Consider the following 16,852-nt stretch of genomic DNA (forward strand, 5'->3'; position numbering starts at 1 on the left):
CTGGGATGAACACCAGAATAATTTAAATATCAGCATTAACCCTCTTATCCCTGGAGCTGGAGCGAGCAGTCATTGAAGGGAGTTTAAGCACTTCCCAATGCAATCACGACATGCCAGAAACACGCTCACGGGCAGCTACCACGGCTCAGCTGACAAGAAGTAAATCGTTACATCAAGCTGTCTGGATCATTTTTGACTGCTGACCCACACCCCCAGGCTGCCATAGCTGCTTGGGATGTATTTGCTGGTGTTTTCAAAGAGCTTCTACCACTAAAGATTATTCTGTTTTAGCAAAAGTTTAGAATCTAGAGAGACAGTACAGAGCTCAGCAGTCCTCTGCCCAGCCCAGCCAGTCCACTAGGCACCCCGAAGAGCCACCCACCCTGCCTGAGAGGCTGCAATTCAAAAGAACAACTCCCAGAAATGGAAAATAGACAAAGAGGCAGTAAAATGTTGTATCAAATAACGCAAATGCTGGAAAACACCCAGTCCACCCTCTCCACGCACAAAGCCCTTGGATAACAGCAGCCAGATCCCAGACTACACCAGCTTATCGGGACATCACAAGGCAGAAGAGGAGATTTGGCCAGCAGCAGCTGCAGGCCAAATGTGTCCCACAAAGCACTGCACTGCTGGAGGCAGCTGCCCTCATCTTTACAGCAGACGTCCATCCTGTGATGGCTTCAGTGTCTGGTGTGACATGCTCCATCATGAAGTGATCTAAAATAGAGCAGATCCCCACAGATCTTATCTCAATCTCTCTCTCTGTGGCCCAGCAGGTGGGGACGCAGCCAGAATTAATCCAGTGAAGATGAGGACCTGCCTTTGCTGCTCTCGCTTACGCCTCCTCCCATCCAAGCGGACACATTCATGGTGTCCCCTTGCATGAATCCAGCATGTCCAGGAGTTCAGAGGACTCCTGGACAAAACACAGCTTTGCCCTTGGAGAAGCTCTTTCCCCATTGCTATTTCCTTCTGCCTGTGCTCTCTGCACATGCTGCATCCTCAGCAGTGGCTCCACCACCCACCACAGCTCTCTCTTACCACCCCTCGCCCAGCAGCCCCAACCCTTCCTTCCAGTTCTCACTGAACTCTGCCAGCATCCCACTTGTGCCACTGCAACTACTCTAGCATCTAAACCCAGGTTGTTTCCACCACCCCAGTCCATCACTCAACCTTATCCCAACCTCAATCCAGAGTACGTTACACCCTTACCATCTCACCAGTCTTCCAGTAGTGATTGCCCTCCACCCTGACCAGATCCTTCACTGCATTCAAGACCCCAATTCCTCCCTTCGGTCCCTCTCAAACAAGTCATTTCTCCCCTTGAACAGTTCTTTCCTCCCTGGGTTCTCTCTTTCTCTAATCAGTACCAAAACTTCACTTCCAGACCTTCCCACAGTGTATTCTTAGCTATTCTTTTCGGCCCAGACTGTTTCTCTCTCCCCAGTCCCTGGCAGAAACCCCCAGAGCATGTAACATCCCAGCAAACTGTCCTAGCCAGCCACTGTTGACTGGGTTTTCCCAGTGACTCACCAGACTGTTCATCCCACCCAGCTGGCAAGTTTCTTTCAGCCCCTGAGCACTGTGCCTCAATCCTGTCCATCCCTGAACACCCAACCTCTTCATCCAGGCTTTCTCTGCCATGACTGAACAGCCTTTCTAAGGCTGTTTCTCAACAACTGGCTCTTCCACCTCAGCAAGGTCTCCTATACCTCCCTCAACTCCTGCAGCCAGGATCCAAGCACCTCGGTGGGATTGTCCAGTGTCCCTTCACAGTCACAGATGCTGCCAGACTCTCCGCAATCAATCCCTGAACATCCTCACCAGGCTCCTCCATTGCTCCTTCTCTCCTCAGGCCAAGCAGGCCACTGCTATCCTGCTCCCCAGCCTTCCCAAGCACCCAACCCTGCATCGTGCTTTCCACACCTTGACAGAATCAACTCCAGGCAGGCTGGCCGCATCCCAACAAAGTCCCACCTCTCCCCAAATAGCATCCACAAACTTTCCAGGCTCTGCCAGGACCTGACTCAACCCCATTCTCCAGTCCACCGTAGCCTCCAGCTCCTGCCAGGATCTTCTGTAGCTGGAGCCCCCAAATTTACACCACCCCCAGCCCGAGAGGCATCCCTTGGGCTGGGTGCCCCCGGCCCCCACAGACCCAGGCCCCCATGCCTGACTGGATGCCCCTGCCCTGCCAAGTCTCCGATGCCCCAGGCCCTGACGCTCCTCCCGCGTGGGCACCCAGTGATCGCAGGCCTGCCAGACCCCCCGGGAGGGCGTCGCCAGCCTTCATGGTCCCAGCCCTACCAGAGCGCCTGTCGTGAACCCCGGCCGGGCAGGCCGGCCCCATGGCCCGGGGCCCGCCATGCCCCCGGGAGGGCGTCTCTGGCCCCCACTACCCTGCGCTCCCCCGCGGGGGGCGCCCCCGGCCTCAGGCCCGCCAAGCTCGGCCCTCTGCTGCTCGCCAGGCCCAGGCCCCGCCGCCCCCCGCCCCGCTCACCATCCTCTGCGCGGCTCCGGGGTTACCATGGGCAACTGCGTCACACACACGCCGCCGCTACGTACGGCGTCAGCGCTTCCCGCCGTACGTACGGAACGTGCCGACGCCAGGCGGGAGGGGCGGAGCCAGCCGCGGGCAGCGGCGCCGAGTTCCGCCCCCTCAGCCTCGGCGCGTGCGCACAAAGGGGCTGGGGGGCGGGCAGATGGGCGCGGCCGCTCGGGCCTCTGTGATTGGCTGAGGGCGGCCACGCGTCGGAGCCCGGGGGCAGGTGGGGGCCACGTGGGCGGGAGACGGCGCGCGAGGGACCTGGGGACTGCAGGTAGGGGCCACGTGGGGCCCCGCCATGGCGCGCGGGGCGGGGCGGGGCTGGGCTGGGCGGGGCAGTGCAGGGAAGTGCGGGGCAGTGCGGTGCGGTGCGGTGCGGTGCGGTGCGGTGCAGTGCAGTGCAGTGCAGTGCAGTGTAGTGTAGTGTAGTGTAGTGTAGTGTAGTGTAGTGTAGGACAGGGCAGTGCAGTGCCGGGTGTGTGCAGTACCGGGGGTGTGCAGTGCCATGCGGGGCAGTGCAGTGCGGGGCAGTGCCATGCCGTGCTGGGGGTGTGCGGTGCTGGGGGTGTGCAGGGCAGTGTCGGGAGTGTGCGGTGCGGGGGTGTGCGGTGCAGTGCAGTATGAGGGGTATGTGGTGCAGTGCAGTGCCGTGCTGGGGGTGTGCAGGGCAGTGTGGTGCGGTGCAGTGCGGGGGGTGTGCAGTGCCATGCCATGCCAAGGGGGCCGTGCAGTGTAGCACCAGGGGGATCACGCAGTGCAGTGCAGTGCCACAGGGCAGCAGGGCCACATAGTGCTACAGGGGGCGTGCAGTGTCGCAGAGGCCTCTCGTCGGTGTTAGGGAGGATATGCAGTGCAGTGCCAGTGCCATGGGAGGGTGCAGTGCGGTGCCACAGGGATGCAGTTATCGGTGGGGCTGTGCAGTGCCATCACAGGAGGGTTGCAGTGCCACAGCGGGTGCAGGCAGTGTTGGGGGGGGAGAGGGGGATAGGAGGGTGCAGTGTACTGCCATGGCGGCATGCAGTGCCGTGAGGGGACATTCGAAGGAGGTCATTCTCCCCCTCTGCTCTGCACTGGTGAGGCCACAACTGGAATACTGTGTCCAGTTCTGGGCTCCCCAGTTCAAGAGAGACAGGGAACTACTGGAGAGAGTCCAGCGTAGGGCAACAAAGATGATGGAGGGATTGGAGCATCTCCCTGATGAGGAAAGGCTGAGAGAGCTGGGACTCTTTAGCCTGGAGAAGAGAAGGCTGAGGGGAGACCTTATTAATGCTTCCAAGTATCTAAAGGGTGGGTTGAAGGAGGATGGAGCCAGACTCTTTCCAGTGGTTCCCGGTAACAGGACGAGGGGCAACGGGCACAAGCTGGAACATGGGAAGTTCCACTCAAATAGGAGGAAAAAATTTCTTTCTGGTGAGGGTGCCAGAGCCCTGGAACAGGCTGCCCAGGGAGGGTGTGGAGTCCCCTTCTCTGGGGATTTTCAAGACCCGCCTGGATGCAGCCCTGAGTGATGTGCTCTGGGCAACCCTGCTTTAGCAGGGGAGTTGGACTAGAGGATCTCTAGAGGTCCCTTCCAACTCTGACAATTCCATGATTCCGTGGCGCTGTGATTCCGTGACATCCAGCAGGGTGCAGGGGACGCAGTGCCATGCCCCGTGCGCAGGAAGGGGGGGTGCAGTGCAGTGCCCCGGGATGGGGGGGCATGCAGGGCAGTGCCGTGCAGCCCTGTGGATGGGGGAGCCAGGCTCCGCAGCGCTGTGCAGTGCCGTCCTACCCCAGGGAGGGAGTGCTGGGTGCTGGGGTGGGGGGGTGGGCAGCACAATTTTGGGGACCCCATGCAGGGAGAGCGGCGTGTGAAGGAGCGGCCCCGCCACAGCGTCCAGCCAGCAGTGGAGGCGCAGGAGGCTCCCAGGCTCAGGGCTGCTGAAAGTCCAACTTCCCCGTTAAATATAAACCTGCCATGGCTCTCGCCCAGTGAATTGCTCCCGTGGCCACGGCAGGCAACCGAGGCAGGATCCTCCCGAGCCGCCTTCTCCCCTTGCCCAGATCCACACCGAAATGGCCGCCGTCCCCCTTGGCTTCAACATCGATGCCCCGCGCTGGGACCAGAGCACCTTCGTGGGGCGCCTGAAGCATTTCCTCAACATCACCGACCCGCGGACGGCGCTGGTGCCGGAGGAGGAGCTGGACCGTGCCAAGGCCCTGGTGGAGGGCTGCAGGTGAGGGGCTGGGGTGCAGCCAGGGAAGGTGCCATCTCGATGCCGGTGGCTGTATCCCACTGCCCCACGGGGCCGTGGGGCAATGGAGGCAGTCGTTCTCCAGTCAGCATGCCGGGACGTAACCTCCACCGGGGGCGGTTTTGGGGGGAGTTTCCCAGGCTTCTCCCAGGAGCCTCCAAGCTGGGACAAGTTTCCCTCGTGGGAGATGTTTCCTCTGCCTTTCATGTTTGGTGCCCAGGGCATGGAGGCTGGCGGTCCTGGGAGCCGGTGGGTCTGTGGGGCTCCCCCTGACGGGCTCTGGGCTTGCAGGGCTGGGCTGGTGCCACCAGGAAGCAGCCAGGAGCAGCTGCTCTATGCCAAGAAGCTGTACGACTCGGCCTTCCACCCCGACAGCGGCGAGAAGATGAACCTCATCGGGAGGATGTCCTTCCAGGTGCCGGGGGGCATGGCCCTCACCGGCTGCATGCTCCAGTTCTACCGGTGAGCTCCTGGGGACGCAGCCGTGACAGCCCCCAGCCCCTCGAGGGGTCCCTGGTGGCCGGGGCACAGCCAGTCTGCCTTCTCTGGGGCTGGCTGTGCCCATGGCTGCTGTACCTGCCTGTGTCCCGTGGCCAAGCCCCGTGTCCCTGTGCCCTGCGTCCTGTCCCCAGTGCCCAGCCTGTGGCAGAAGCACTGTGGATCCTCCTGGTTCCTGGTATGGCTGGGGACGGTCCTGCTTCACCCTGGGCGCTCAGCTTAGCTCTTTCCAGAGCCCCTGTAATGATTAACACAAGTCCTGTGTGGCTGCTGCTCTTGCTCCGTGGACCCTCACGGCTCCTGAAACCAGGAACCAAACATGCCCCCCAGGCCAGATTGCTGCAGCATCCCCAGCCCATGCCAACGGCCCCCTGCACTTCCCTTCTGAAATGGCTTCTGGGAGGGGAGCAATCCTGTCCCCAGCACAGAGGCTGTGTGGGACGGACACCGCCTTTCCCAGTGGATCCCCGTCCCATCCCACCCCTGCTTGCTGGTCTGGTTTGCCGGTTGCTGGTGAGGTCCAGCCTGGGTGGGAGACCTCCTGGTGCTGATGGGTCGCCCTCTTCCCAGCCCATCTCCACCCCCCTGCATCCCAAAGCTTGCTAAGACCTGCGTCTCCCATGTCCCCTCCTGCCCCACCTCAGTTTCCCTGAGACATCAGTAGGAGCCCAGGCGTCATCCTGGTCACCCACAAAGCCACCTCTGTCCCCATGTGTCCCCTCTTTGCCGCTCCCGTTGATGAAGTCTTATCTCAGCCCTGCAGGATGGCTGCCACCCTGCCAAGAGCAGGTCTTCCACCCCCGGCCGAGCGCTCTGCAGGGTTGGGCCCTCTCCTGTGCTCCCCAAAGCCCTGTGGTAGCCAAGACTCCTGGGGTCATTTCCCAGCTCTGCCACTAGCTCCTGGCTTTGCCATAGTGCCTCAGTTTCCCTTGGGAGACACCATGACAAGAGTATTAAGGGCATCTTGGCTGTCCCTCCACGAAGCCTGGCCATGGGCACAGACCAGGTGTCCCTGATGGCCCTCGGGAGCTCTCCCATCCCTTCCCTCCGCAGGACAGTGCCTGCTGTGGTTTTCTGGCAGTGGGTGAACCAGTCCTTCAATGCCATCGTCAACTACACCAACCGCAACGCCGCCTCTCCCATCTCGCTGAGGTGAGCATGCCCTGGCGCAGGATGGGGACCCTCTATGTTGGGACCCCCCTGATGCCCCATAAAGACCCTCTGTGCCCCATCTTGGGCACCAAAAGAATGAGATTGAGTCAGACTTGGGGTTTCTGTTCTCTCCTTTCTTTGGAAATCACTGTCCAGGCAAATTGGGGTGGCGTACGTCACAGCCACCGGTACGGCCCTGGCCACCGCAGTGGGACTCAACCTCTACACCAAGGTACACCGAGCCGGGGCCGGGTGAGGCAACTGGCCTCATCCTGCCCTCCCGCGCTGATGCCAGCCTGTCTCCCGCAGCGAGCACCCCCCTTGCTGGCCCGCTGGGTCCCCTTTGCGGCCGTGGCTGCTGCCAACTGTGTCAATATCCCCATGATGCGGCAACAGTAAGTGCCACGCGTGGCCAGGGTGCTTGAGGAACCTGGCTTCCTCTGAAGGCGAGCCAGTGGCCATCAGGCTCCTGGGCTGCCTGGTCGCCCTGCCATGGTTTCCCATCCCAGGGGCTGGAGGGGGTGGGAGTACGAGAGGGAGGTGACATGGGGTCTGCGCACTTGTGCCAAGTTGGGGTAGCTCAGCCTCTGCCCGGAGCAGGAGGGGGATTTTGGGCTGAGGAGCGCTGTTCTGGGGTCTGGGCTAGAAGATCCCTCACATCCAAAGCTTTTCTCCGTGTGTTCATGGGGTAGCCCCAGTGGATGATGTCCTGGTGGTGGGACTGCTTAATTGGGGCCCACGTGGAGACCTGTGTCTGCTGCTTAGGGTCCTCCGTGGGTGACGGCACAGGGAGGTGGGGTGCTCTGCTGGGGACTGTCCCCTGGCTGGACTGCAGGTCCCAGGCGGGTGTCTGTCCCCTGGATGGCTGGACCCTGTTCACAGCCATGCCCTGAAGATGGCAGCATAGGCTGGGCTGGGGATCGCGGCACCCCAGGGCGATGGAGCACTGTGCCCCGGGGACAGGGCTGGGGGTGGTGGGGACTGCTGTGCCAGCACAGCACAGAGTCTGGCATCTCCTTGGCATCTCCTCACCCCATTGTTGTGTCCTCGCACTTACCCAACCATCCCAGCCCTGACTTATATCTGCCTGTCTCCTCCAGGGAGATCATCAATGGGGTGACAGTGACAGATGGGGACAACAACGAGCTTGGCTGCTCCAGGGTGAGTGTTGGGATGGATGTCCAGGTTGGGGTGTGGTGTGGTGGGGGCTCACCCACTACTCTTGCTTGCAGAGGGCAGCAGTGAAGGGCATCGCGCAGGTTGTGGTTTCCAGGATCACCATGGCAGCACCCGGCATGAGTGAGTGTGGGGCAGGAGGGTGGGGGGCCAGTCTGGGGGCTCCCCCAGGACCTGCCACCTCGCCCTCCCCTGCCTCAGTTTCCCCCTGGGAAGGAGAGGGAGGGTGGTCCTGCATCCCAGGTGGTGTTTGGTCTCATCTCACTGATGGAGCTGTTCCCTTCATCCTGCCATTCCCATTAGAGTCCCCCAAGCTCCCAGCCCTCCCCATCCCAGCCACAGCCCATGGGGGATGTGGGGTCCTCCCATGGTGGTCGGGGCCCACAAGGACACCTCTCACACTCTCTGGCCGTGACTCCTCGCCCCACATCCCCTTGCTATCATGAGACCCTTGCTGTGCCACAAGCCTGGCAGGAGGGATAGGAGCACGAGGAGTAGAGACTGCTGTGGGGACGATGGATGGATGGGGGTCCTGTGTCAGATCCCTGCTGTGAGCAAACACCCAGTGGCCCCCAGCACAACCAGCTGCTGCCATGGCCTCTGGGAGGAGGGTCCTGCTGGGACAGCCCTGCAGGCTGGCTTGTGGAAGGGCCCTGACCTCTTCTTTCTGCGCCTAGTTATTTTGCCCATCATCATGGAGCGACTGGAGAAATTCCCCTTCATGCAGGTGAGCCCACATTTCTCTTGCTGTGGTTTTCCAGTGGGTCCTGCAGTGCCCCAGCCCTGCTCCCCAGCCGCCAAGATGCTGGGGATACAATGGGGGGGGGGGGTTGCAGAGCCCAGCTTGCTTCCCCCCTGTTCGAGTCACCGGTACGCCAAAGGTCTCTCGGGTGACATGGAGAGGCTGCGGGAGAGTGGAAGGGGTCGGTGGCATCCCAGAGATGGTGGGCATTCAGCCCTGTTGAGGGGAGAACTCTCCACCCCATGAGCGTGGCTTGCTGTGGGGCTGGGGACTCACTCCTGGCTCTTCCCTTGCAGCGGATCCGGGTTCTCCATGGGCCTCTGCAGGTGCTGCTGTGCGGGGGCTTGTAAGTATCTCACTGCTCGAAAGCCCATGAGTGTCCAGAGCATGGATCTGAGGGGTGCTTGAAATCACCCCAGAAGAAAGACTTCTTTCCCAGCAAGGGATTGCAAAGCTGCTTGCCTTTCAGCCTGGGCTTTTCCAAGTTATTGGGAGTTCTGGGGCACGAGCAGCACCTCGGGCTGAGGTCCCTATGGCTGCGATCCCCAACACTAACACTCAGCTCTTCTCTGTCCCACAGCCTCCTGTTCATGGTGCCGGCAGCCTGTGCCCTGTTCCCACAGAGATGGTACCTGTCCCGCTGTTTTCTCCTCCTATGTGGGACCTCGGGAGCCTTCCTCCTCCCCTAGCTCTCCTCTGCACATCCCAGGAGAAGCACGATGCACAGCCACCCTTCAGCCTGAGGCAGCACCTGCCCTGGGCAGCAGGAGAGCATGTGCCTCCCCTGCTCTGTGAGCTCTGTGTCAGGAGCAATGGGACCCCCAGCCCCATGGGCAGCTCGCTGTTCCCCAGCACTGGGGGTGGCTGATGCCAGAGATGGGTGGTGGGTCTTGACGTGAGCCTGAAAGATCCCAGGGACTGCAAGGGACCTCAAATGGCAATGGGAAGGGAGGGTGGCCTGACCAGCGGTCAGGAAGGAGGATCATGGATCTCAGTGACTATCTGCTCTTCCCACAGCTCCCTTGCACTGGCTGACCTCGAGCCGGAGCTGCGTGACAGCATTGTGGCCAAACATGGGGACAAAGTGCCGTACGTCTACTTCAACAAGGGACTGTGAACAGAGACTACCTCAGGAGCCACTGCACTCCTCCGGCCCCCTGCCACCACCAGCCCCCATCCCCTGAGCAGGTCTCAGAGGCACAGTCCAGCCAGACCTGCCCCCCAACCCAGCACTATCTCTGCTGCCTCCTTCCCCCAGAGAGGCAGGATCTGGCTCTGCGTGCCCAGCTTGCAGCACTTTGGCTTGTCCTGAGCAACCCCCCCCCCCAATCTGCTGCTGGCCGTGTCCCTGCCTCCCCACGTCCCTCTTGCCCTGCGCTTCCCGTGCCTTCCTCCTGCCCCATGCAGGAGGATCTGCCCAGCCTGTCTGAGCCCCACACGGTCACTGGGCTTGGCCCCATGAGGCATCAGGCCCTCCGCCTTGGGGCTCAGAGCACAGTCCTACCTCCGAAGGCAGGTGCCCTGCCATCATACCAGGAACCAAATTGCATTGCTGCCTTAAACCACCACAATGCCCTCTTACCAAGAGCTGGATCCCGCCTCTGCATGCGGGAAGGGACCTATCCCCTCTGCACAGGGAGCACCCCAAAGTCCAGGGACCAATGCTTGGACCGTGCCTTCCTTGCTCTCAGGTTCAGGTTTTATTCGCTTTGTGATTGTCACAATCAAGGAGAGAAAAAGCCAATTGTTTTTAAGCTCTAGTTTTTGCAATCTACCTATTCCTCTACGCACGAGAGCCAGCTGTCACCCTTGTCCTGCATCTCACTGTCCCCATGGTGGTACGACAAAGGACCTGTAGCCTCGGGGGACTGACTATTCACTGTGGGACCCCTTGGACAAGGGGGAAGGGGACACGGGAGTCACAAAGCTGTCGGCATGTTAACTCAGGCCCTGAACAGCAACGCTGCAAATGATAGGTGGGTTGAAAAATAAAATGTGGTGATTTTTAAAAAACAGCTGTGGGTGTTGCTTTTGGCTCATCGGGCACCAGGGTGAGGGTCAGCACAGGAGCCAGGAGAAGGAGGAAGAGCCATGAGGGTCTGCAAGGGCTGTCATGAGCCCTGAAACCCTTGGGCATCCCATGCAGCCTTCCCTGAGAGGGTCTTGGGGCTGCAAACAGTCCTGTGGCAAGTGACAAAGAGAGGTGACAGTGCTGTGTTCATGGTGACTCTTGTCTCATGGGGGGGATGACACTGGGTGACCCTTCATATACCCATTGACCCTTCCTACGCTCTTGTCTTCTTGGCCAGGCAGCATTTGCATGATGCTGACCTGGGTCTGCCACGAGGCCTCTCTCACCCCAAAGACGAGCAGCTTGAGTTTGCTGCTCTTTTTTTGAAGGAGGAAGGAGCCCCAGAGTTTAACCCAGGTCCTGGGCTAAAGTCACAGCCCTCAGCCACCTACATCCACGCTCTCTGCGTGCTGATGAACATCCCTCAGTGGGAGAAGCGTGTTTCTAACCAGCTGTATGACCTGGCTGCTCAGAGAGCCCCAATGGCCCAGCAGATGGTCCACACTCGTCCCTCCAGCCACAGATACGTTTCAGACCCCAGAGGGCAGCAGCATCCTCCCATCAGCCACATGCCTGAGTGGAGACACAGGGTCTGCAGCCAGAGGGCTTTCTGGCATTCACCACTCTGCTCCTGCAGAGAGAGCGGCCAAACCCAAAACGTACTTCTTGAAGGGCCAAGCTGCATCCACAGCAGGTTTGCTTCTGCCCAAGCTGCAACAGGCAGAGGGTAATGTCTCCAACCGCATGTAGCTACAGCTAGAAAGCTGCACAAGAGCTCTGAAATAATTAATAGGCCAGTGGAAAGTAGGAAAACATGTTCAAACTTGTGCATCTGTTCCCTGGGCATTATTAGATCTCTTGTTAAGGTGCAATTAAAATAATAGATAAGCACATGAAGTGTAACAGATGTCACTCCTGTTGGGAGTGGGGAGAAGCCACCAGAGACATTTCTGCTCCCTGCTTTTCTTGAGCTCCTTAACTGAAACTGCTCTTGCCCTGCACCCAAAACTGCTTTGAGCACTTTCAGACAGATACCTGTAGCAGCCTGGGCTGTATTTGGGTCCAAGGTGCCTCTGGCATGCTCGGGAGCACGGCGATGCTTGTAAAACCATAAAACCATGTGCCGCAGCACCCTGAAACTGCCACGCTCTTGCTGCTGACCCTTCCTGTGCTTGCAGTGCGGGGGTTCCTGGCAGAGCAGGGCAGCAGCCACCCAATGCCAAGGTTGGGACCACAGTGGGAAAGCCTCAGAGGTTTTGTCACTCCTTTTTTCCTGTCCCCAGCTATACTGGAGGGACGATGGAGCAGGGGGACCCTCTGAAGAGCTATTGCCCCCTCGCGCCAACTCTTCCTCTACCCTGGGGAGCGGGACATGGTGCAGTTCCTTGCTCTTGGCCAGAGGAAGAGGGTTGCTCTGGGCTTGGAGATTCGGTAAGCCATCCTCAAGCCAGACCTCCCCCCAAGCTTATAGCAGTGGATTCCCTCTTCAGACCGACATGGATTTATGCCAGCTGACAGTTTAGCTCAGCAGGGTTTCTAGGTTTCTAGGTTGTAGCTGGAATCTCCCCTGGAGGATGCAAATCATCTCAACAGCTCACATCGTTACGGTGTTGGGAGATGGTTGCTGCAGCTGGTGCCTGCCTGCACACCCCAAAACCACAGTAACTCCCCAGCCTGCCTTGGTCTTGCCAGGCAGCAGAGTCACAGCCAGGCTGCAGCCAGCAAGTCCCCATGCTGCCAAGGGTGGCTCCGGCCAGCCCTGCCTCCATTTCCCATTGCTGCAACAGGAAGGAAACCTCATTGCCAGGAGTCAGAGCCGGACTCATTCCTGTTTGGGAAGAGCCGCAAGTGTTAATTGCTATCCAGCAATGAGTCACACCTGATCTGGGCTTGTCCTGTGCTCTCTTGTCCTTGCTCCTGTGCACTCGCCACCTTCTCCCTGCTGTGCCTCTAATTTCAGAGCTAGCTGGAAACAGGAATAAAGCTCCTTTAATAACTGTGCGTAGCTGAAATGTCAGCGCTCCAGCATGTCTATAACCTCCCTTCAAATGATAATCAGACCAAAGATTTCATGTTGGGCTGCAGCAGAGGCTGGGGAGGGGCTGGGGGGTTGAAATGGGAGGCTGGGGGTCTCTTCTGAGGCACCAGCAGCCCCAGCAGACAGGCTTGGCTCACTGCTCCTTGCCCAAAGGCCAGTGGAGGCTGGAGAACTGGCTGCCTACGGAGAGAGGAGCAAGCAGGGTGCACGTGTAATGGGTTAACAGCTTCTGGCGAGCTGATCCGGCGGGGTTAGGTGTGCCCCAAGTACTGCCCTGATTGAAAAATGCCAGGGTAGGAGATAAGCTGCTAAGTCGATTATTTTTTTCTGGCTTTTTTTAACATGTTATCTGAGCATCTGATAGTGCCAATCCGGCATGGAGGCCTGGCGTGCCAAGAGCTGTGGTGTAGAAAGCCTCAGCCACTGCCCCAGAAGCCCAGGCCATCTCCCCCGAGATGTGAATTAACCCCAAGCGCTGGTGCCCTCACTCTCCCTGGGGGTGCAAGCCCAGGCGAGGGACCGCTGTGTGGGAACACCTCTGGGTCCCGGCCACGCTGGTAAGACCCTCTTCTCCACGCTGCTCCCGTCTCCGGACGGGGCCGGCACCGACACCTTAAGTCCAGCCGCATGCCGCTGCTGCCATTTTAGCACCCTCTCCGCATCAAGCTCCCCGGTGTGCCCCAGGTCTCTGTGGGAGCACTGGGGAGGAGGCCGAGCAGGGATCACCCTACCTGGGTGTCACCAGGTGAATGGGGGATGAGTGCCTGGATGCCGTTGGGGTGCCAGGGAGGCCATAGCAGGCTTGCGCACCCCCCTTTTTTGGCGCGCCCAGGTCTGCCCCCGGGGGTGCATTGCACTGGGGGTGCAGGATCAAGGGGCAGCCCCCACACCCCTCTCCAGCCAGTTCCGCCACTCACAACATGGCAGCCCTCGCCCCACTCCAGGCTCCCTCCCCGGTGCGCCACACTCAAGATGGCAGCTCCCTGCGCGCAGGCCCCGCCCCTCCCGGTTCTCCCCTAAGCGACAGTGCGCTGAGCCAATGGTAGCCCAAGAGACGCGCCGCCCGCCCAATAGGCGGCGGGCTGGGGCGGGGCGGGGCCCGGGGTGCCCCCTCGGCTCCCGTCCCGGGCCGCAGTCGGGCTGGGGAGGCGGGGAGCGGGGGGTGGGGGGGATGGCGAGGAGGCTCCGCGCCGCCATGGCCTTGCTGCTGTTCCAGGCCCTGCCCGAGGGCCTGCCCGCCAGCGTGGAGCCTGCCCAGGTAGGGGCTGCCCTGGGGGAGCCGCCTGGGGGGGTGGTCTGGGGTCGCGCCGTGCTGGGAGACTCTGTCTCTGGGGCGGGGGTCCGGCTGTGGGGGCCCGCAGGCCTGGGGGGGGCGCGGGGTGAGCGCTGTGGTCTCCGGGGTGAGGGGGGCGGCTGGTAGGGTAGGAGGTCAGGCTGGGCTGGCAGGGGCGGGAGCGTCCATGGGGTGTCTGGGGATCTCGGGGCTGGAGGAAGAGGCTTTTGGGGGCCCACCTAAGGTTTGGGGAGCCCCCTTGGCTTAAGTGGAGCTGGAGGAGATGCAGGGACCTGAGTTCGGGGGTGCCTGTGTGTCGTGGGGACGGAGAGGTGTTGTAGGGACCTAGGTATGGGTGGCAGTGCCTCTTGGAGGTGCTTTGTGTGGCAGGGTGGCTGCGGGACCTGCAAGAAAGGTGTTTGATGGTGGTTGACTGGAGATGATGGGAAGGGTGGCTGTAGTGAGGACAGAAGGCTTGAGCTGGCAGGTGTGCAGGAGCCCATGGTTGGAGGTACATGTGTCTTTTGGGGGTGGTGGCAGGGAAGAAGGTGACCTGTGAGGGGCCAGGGCTGGAGGAGGTTTGGGGTGAGCTGAAGGGTGGCCATGGGGCAGCTGGCTAGAGGACCTGGGTTGGCAGGGAAATGGGACTCATGTGGTGATGCATGGGCCAGCTGAGCTGGTCTTCCCATGGCAGGAACGGCGGTGTAGAGGTTCGGTGCGAGCCTCTGTGCAGAGGGGAGGAAGAGGGAGCGTGTCTCGACTGAGGTGGGGGCAACTAGGCCTTGTCTTTGTAGGCTCTGACCACCTGCTTATGACCTTCTTTGTGCCTGGAAAGCGCTTTAATGAAGTTGATTCTCTCTTCTTTATCTCTTTACTCTGTCTCGTGTCTGTGCTGCAATGCCTGCCATTCAGATCTCCAGTGATGTTCTTGGGACCCCAATGTAGACGCCTGTAAACCTCTCCCACCTTGATCTGTATGCTCAGTGTCACTTGGAGAGGACTCTCCAAGGCCAAGCAACCTGTGCACGACCTGGATCTTACTGTTCACGGAGTCAAGATGTCTTTTTCACCCTGTGTAGAACATAAATCAAATATGATGACTTCTGATTTGATGTGGTCTATTATAAGGTACAAATTGTAGTTTGCATTTGTTGAAGGTCTGAGCCCGTGAGATGCTGATCTGTGACTGTAGGTCACAGATGCTGTGGGTTGCATGGTGCTTAACGTCGCAGGGAGTGTCCCTTCAGGAAGGGGTCCATTGAAATATTTCCCAGTGCTCCTGCAGGAGGAGGTGAGGAGTTTGTCTATGACATGTATGTCTATGTTTTCCCCCTTTTGAATTGCTGTCTTCCTTTCAGGGTGCTGAGAGCACAAGATCTGCTTTAAAAGCTGTATGATTTGTTGGTAGTGCCATTCCAAACGTCCTTCAGCCGCACCAAGGCTAAGGTTTTGGCCATTGCTCCCCTAGGGAGCCAGGTGCAGGACTGTGTTGAACGGTGTGTTTTTCACCTTGTCACAACTGCCTTTAACAGATGGAAGTCCTACTGCTTGCTCTGTTTCGCCTGTGAACCGAGGTACATAAACTAAGTGTATATAAGCTCAGGCCTGTTTTGCTGTGGTTGTTGCAGTATTCCAGCTGCGAGCAGCGGTCAGGTGGTAGGATTATCTGTACAGAAGCTGTGAAAGTCTTCAACCTTATACATGCTAATAAAAGTACCATACCTGCTTTGAAGACTGTGAAAAATGCTCCCTGCTTCATACAGTTTATACATTAGTCGAGGAGCAAGTAGAAGAAAGGAATAGGAAGTAGAAAAGGAGGAGAAGAAGGAGGAGGAGAGCGTGGAAGCGACCGTATAGCTAGGTTACTTGTGGAATGGTTGCATACCTGGCTTGTGGATATCCTCTCCAGTCACTGCACCAGAAACAATCCTAAAATAATGTCTTGAGTGGTACAATACATGAGAGTGGGGGAGAAGAGCTTTGGCGGCCTATGTTTTCTTTCACTTGGATACGGATGCATCTTTTACTCATTTTCTTTTCATAGTTTGTCTATATAAAACTCTCGTGGTTTATTTTAGATCTTAAATGTAGACTCTGTCTGTCAAAAGGCTGGTATTATCTCACTGCATACTAGCGATTGACAGCTACCCACTCAAAAATGACAGTGGTAATGTAGGATCTTGAAAATGAGCATGTAACAAAACTTTGCCTGCTTTGGTGTTGCCTTAGAGCCCCATTTTCTCAGAGCTGTCGTGCTCGTAGCGAAGAGCTGCAAGGGGGCCGTGCTGGACTTTGAAGATCTCCGCACCAAGGGTTCCTGTGTTTCCAGCTGAAGCCCTGACAGCATTTCCCTCTTGTTCTCTCCAGACCATTGCTGCCCTTGCTGCCTCTTGTGACTGCTGCCTACTTCCGTCTACCTCGCGGACATTTGCCATGCCCTGCTTGCTTCTGCTGTCAGGGAGAGCTTGTTGTTCAGGGTCCGTGCCTCCTCACCTGCAAAAGCTGTCCTGTCCTGCAGACCTGGTGGTCTAAGGCTGGGAGGTGCTGCAGGAAATGTGTCCTCTAAATAATTCAGGAGGTGGAGCTGTACTGCCTAGCTGCACTGAACAAACATTCCCGAGAACACGCTGTACTCTGCAGGAGGGTCTGATTTTTCAGGTTAAAATAAGTCCAGGCTGCCTAGGATCTTCAAAGACCTTTCTTTTAACTAAGACTTGGTTGGGGTGGTGGATGGAGATAATTAGCTCATTGCCATCCTGAATCCAAGTTGTTTAACTGTCTCCATGGCTATTCATTGCAGTTTTACTTATAATCAGACCACAAAACTCTGTTAACTGGAGTTAAAGCATTTATCAATAGATTATGGGCAGAAGTGCTGCAGTTATGTAATAAAATTGGGGTAAACGTCACAGGAAGAAGAAACCTTGCCATGTTCATTTGTGACTGTGGGTGTATAGCCTTAACTACACACCTTTTTGAAGGAGAAGGAAGTGAGAAAAAAAGCAATTAACATCTTTAAAAATGAGCTTGATCAAATTTGTAATGAAAAACTTCGAGCATTAATCATTTTTCTATTGTAGTTTTTCTCTACAGGGCAGAATAAAGGTTATTTGACCGCCT

At 58.3% G+C, this 16,852-nt stretch overlaps 3 protein-coding genes across 4 annotated transcripts in view; 2 read left to right on the forward strand and 1 right to left on the reverse strand.

The window, feature by feature from the left end:
- The window catches only part of ARL3 (ARF like GTPase 3), a 28,417-nt gene extending 25,822 nt beyond the window's left edge, over window positions 1-2,595 (reverse strand). Inside the window, exon 1 of the mRNA XM_074158911.1 lies at window positions 2,504-2,595. Coding sequence (XP_074015012.1) covers window positions 2,504-2,506 — 3 coding nt within the window. The 5' untranslated portion in view covers window positions 2,507-2,595. The remainder of the gene's footprint in view (window positions 1-2,503) is intronic.
- Window positions 2,596-4,597: 2,002 nt separating this feature from the next.
- SFXN2 (sideroflexin 2) lies at window positions 4,598-10,357 on the forward strand. Its single transcript, XM_074158890.1, has 11 exons — window positions 4,598-4,764; window positions 5,074-5,244; window positions 6,334-6,432; window positions 6,589-6,664; window positions 6,742-6,827; window positions 7,533-7,593; window positions 7,665-7,731; window positions 8,286-8,335; window positions 8,647-8,696; window positions 8,931-8,978; window positions 9,368-10,357. The coding sequence occupies exons 1-11, from the start codon at window positions 4,604-4,606 to the stop codon at window positions 9,465-9,467; spliced, it is 969 nt and encodes a 322-aa protein (XP_074014991.1). The 5' UTR covers window positions 4,598-4,603; the 3' UTR covers window positions 9,468-10,357.
- A 3,226-nt stretch (window positions 10,358-13,583) lies between these two features.
- The window catches only part of WBP1L (WW domain binding protein 1 like), a 62,836-nt gene continuing 59,567 nt past the window's right edge, over window positions 13,584-16,852 (forward strand). Inside the window, exon 1 of one of the 2 annotated variants that reach the window (XM_074158968.1) lies at window positions 13,584-13,717. In XM_074158968.1, the coding sequence (XP_074015069.1) occupies window positions 13,631-13,717 (87 nt within the window). In that variant the 5' untranslated portion in view covers window positions 13,584-13,630. The remainder of the gene's footprint in view (window positions 13,718-16,852) is intronic. The other variant, XM_074158967.1, reaches the window with a different exon arrangement.

Source organism: Numenius arquata, chromosome 15, assembly GCF_964106895.1.
Source record: "Numenius arquata chromosome 15, bNumArq3.hap1.1, whole genome shotgun sequence".
In the NCBI taxonomy this organism is placed as follows: Eukaryota; Metazoa; Chordata; class Aves; order Charadriiformes; family Scolopacidae; genus Numenius; species Numenius arquata.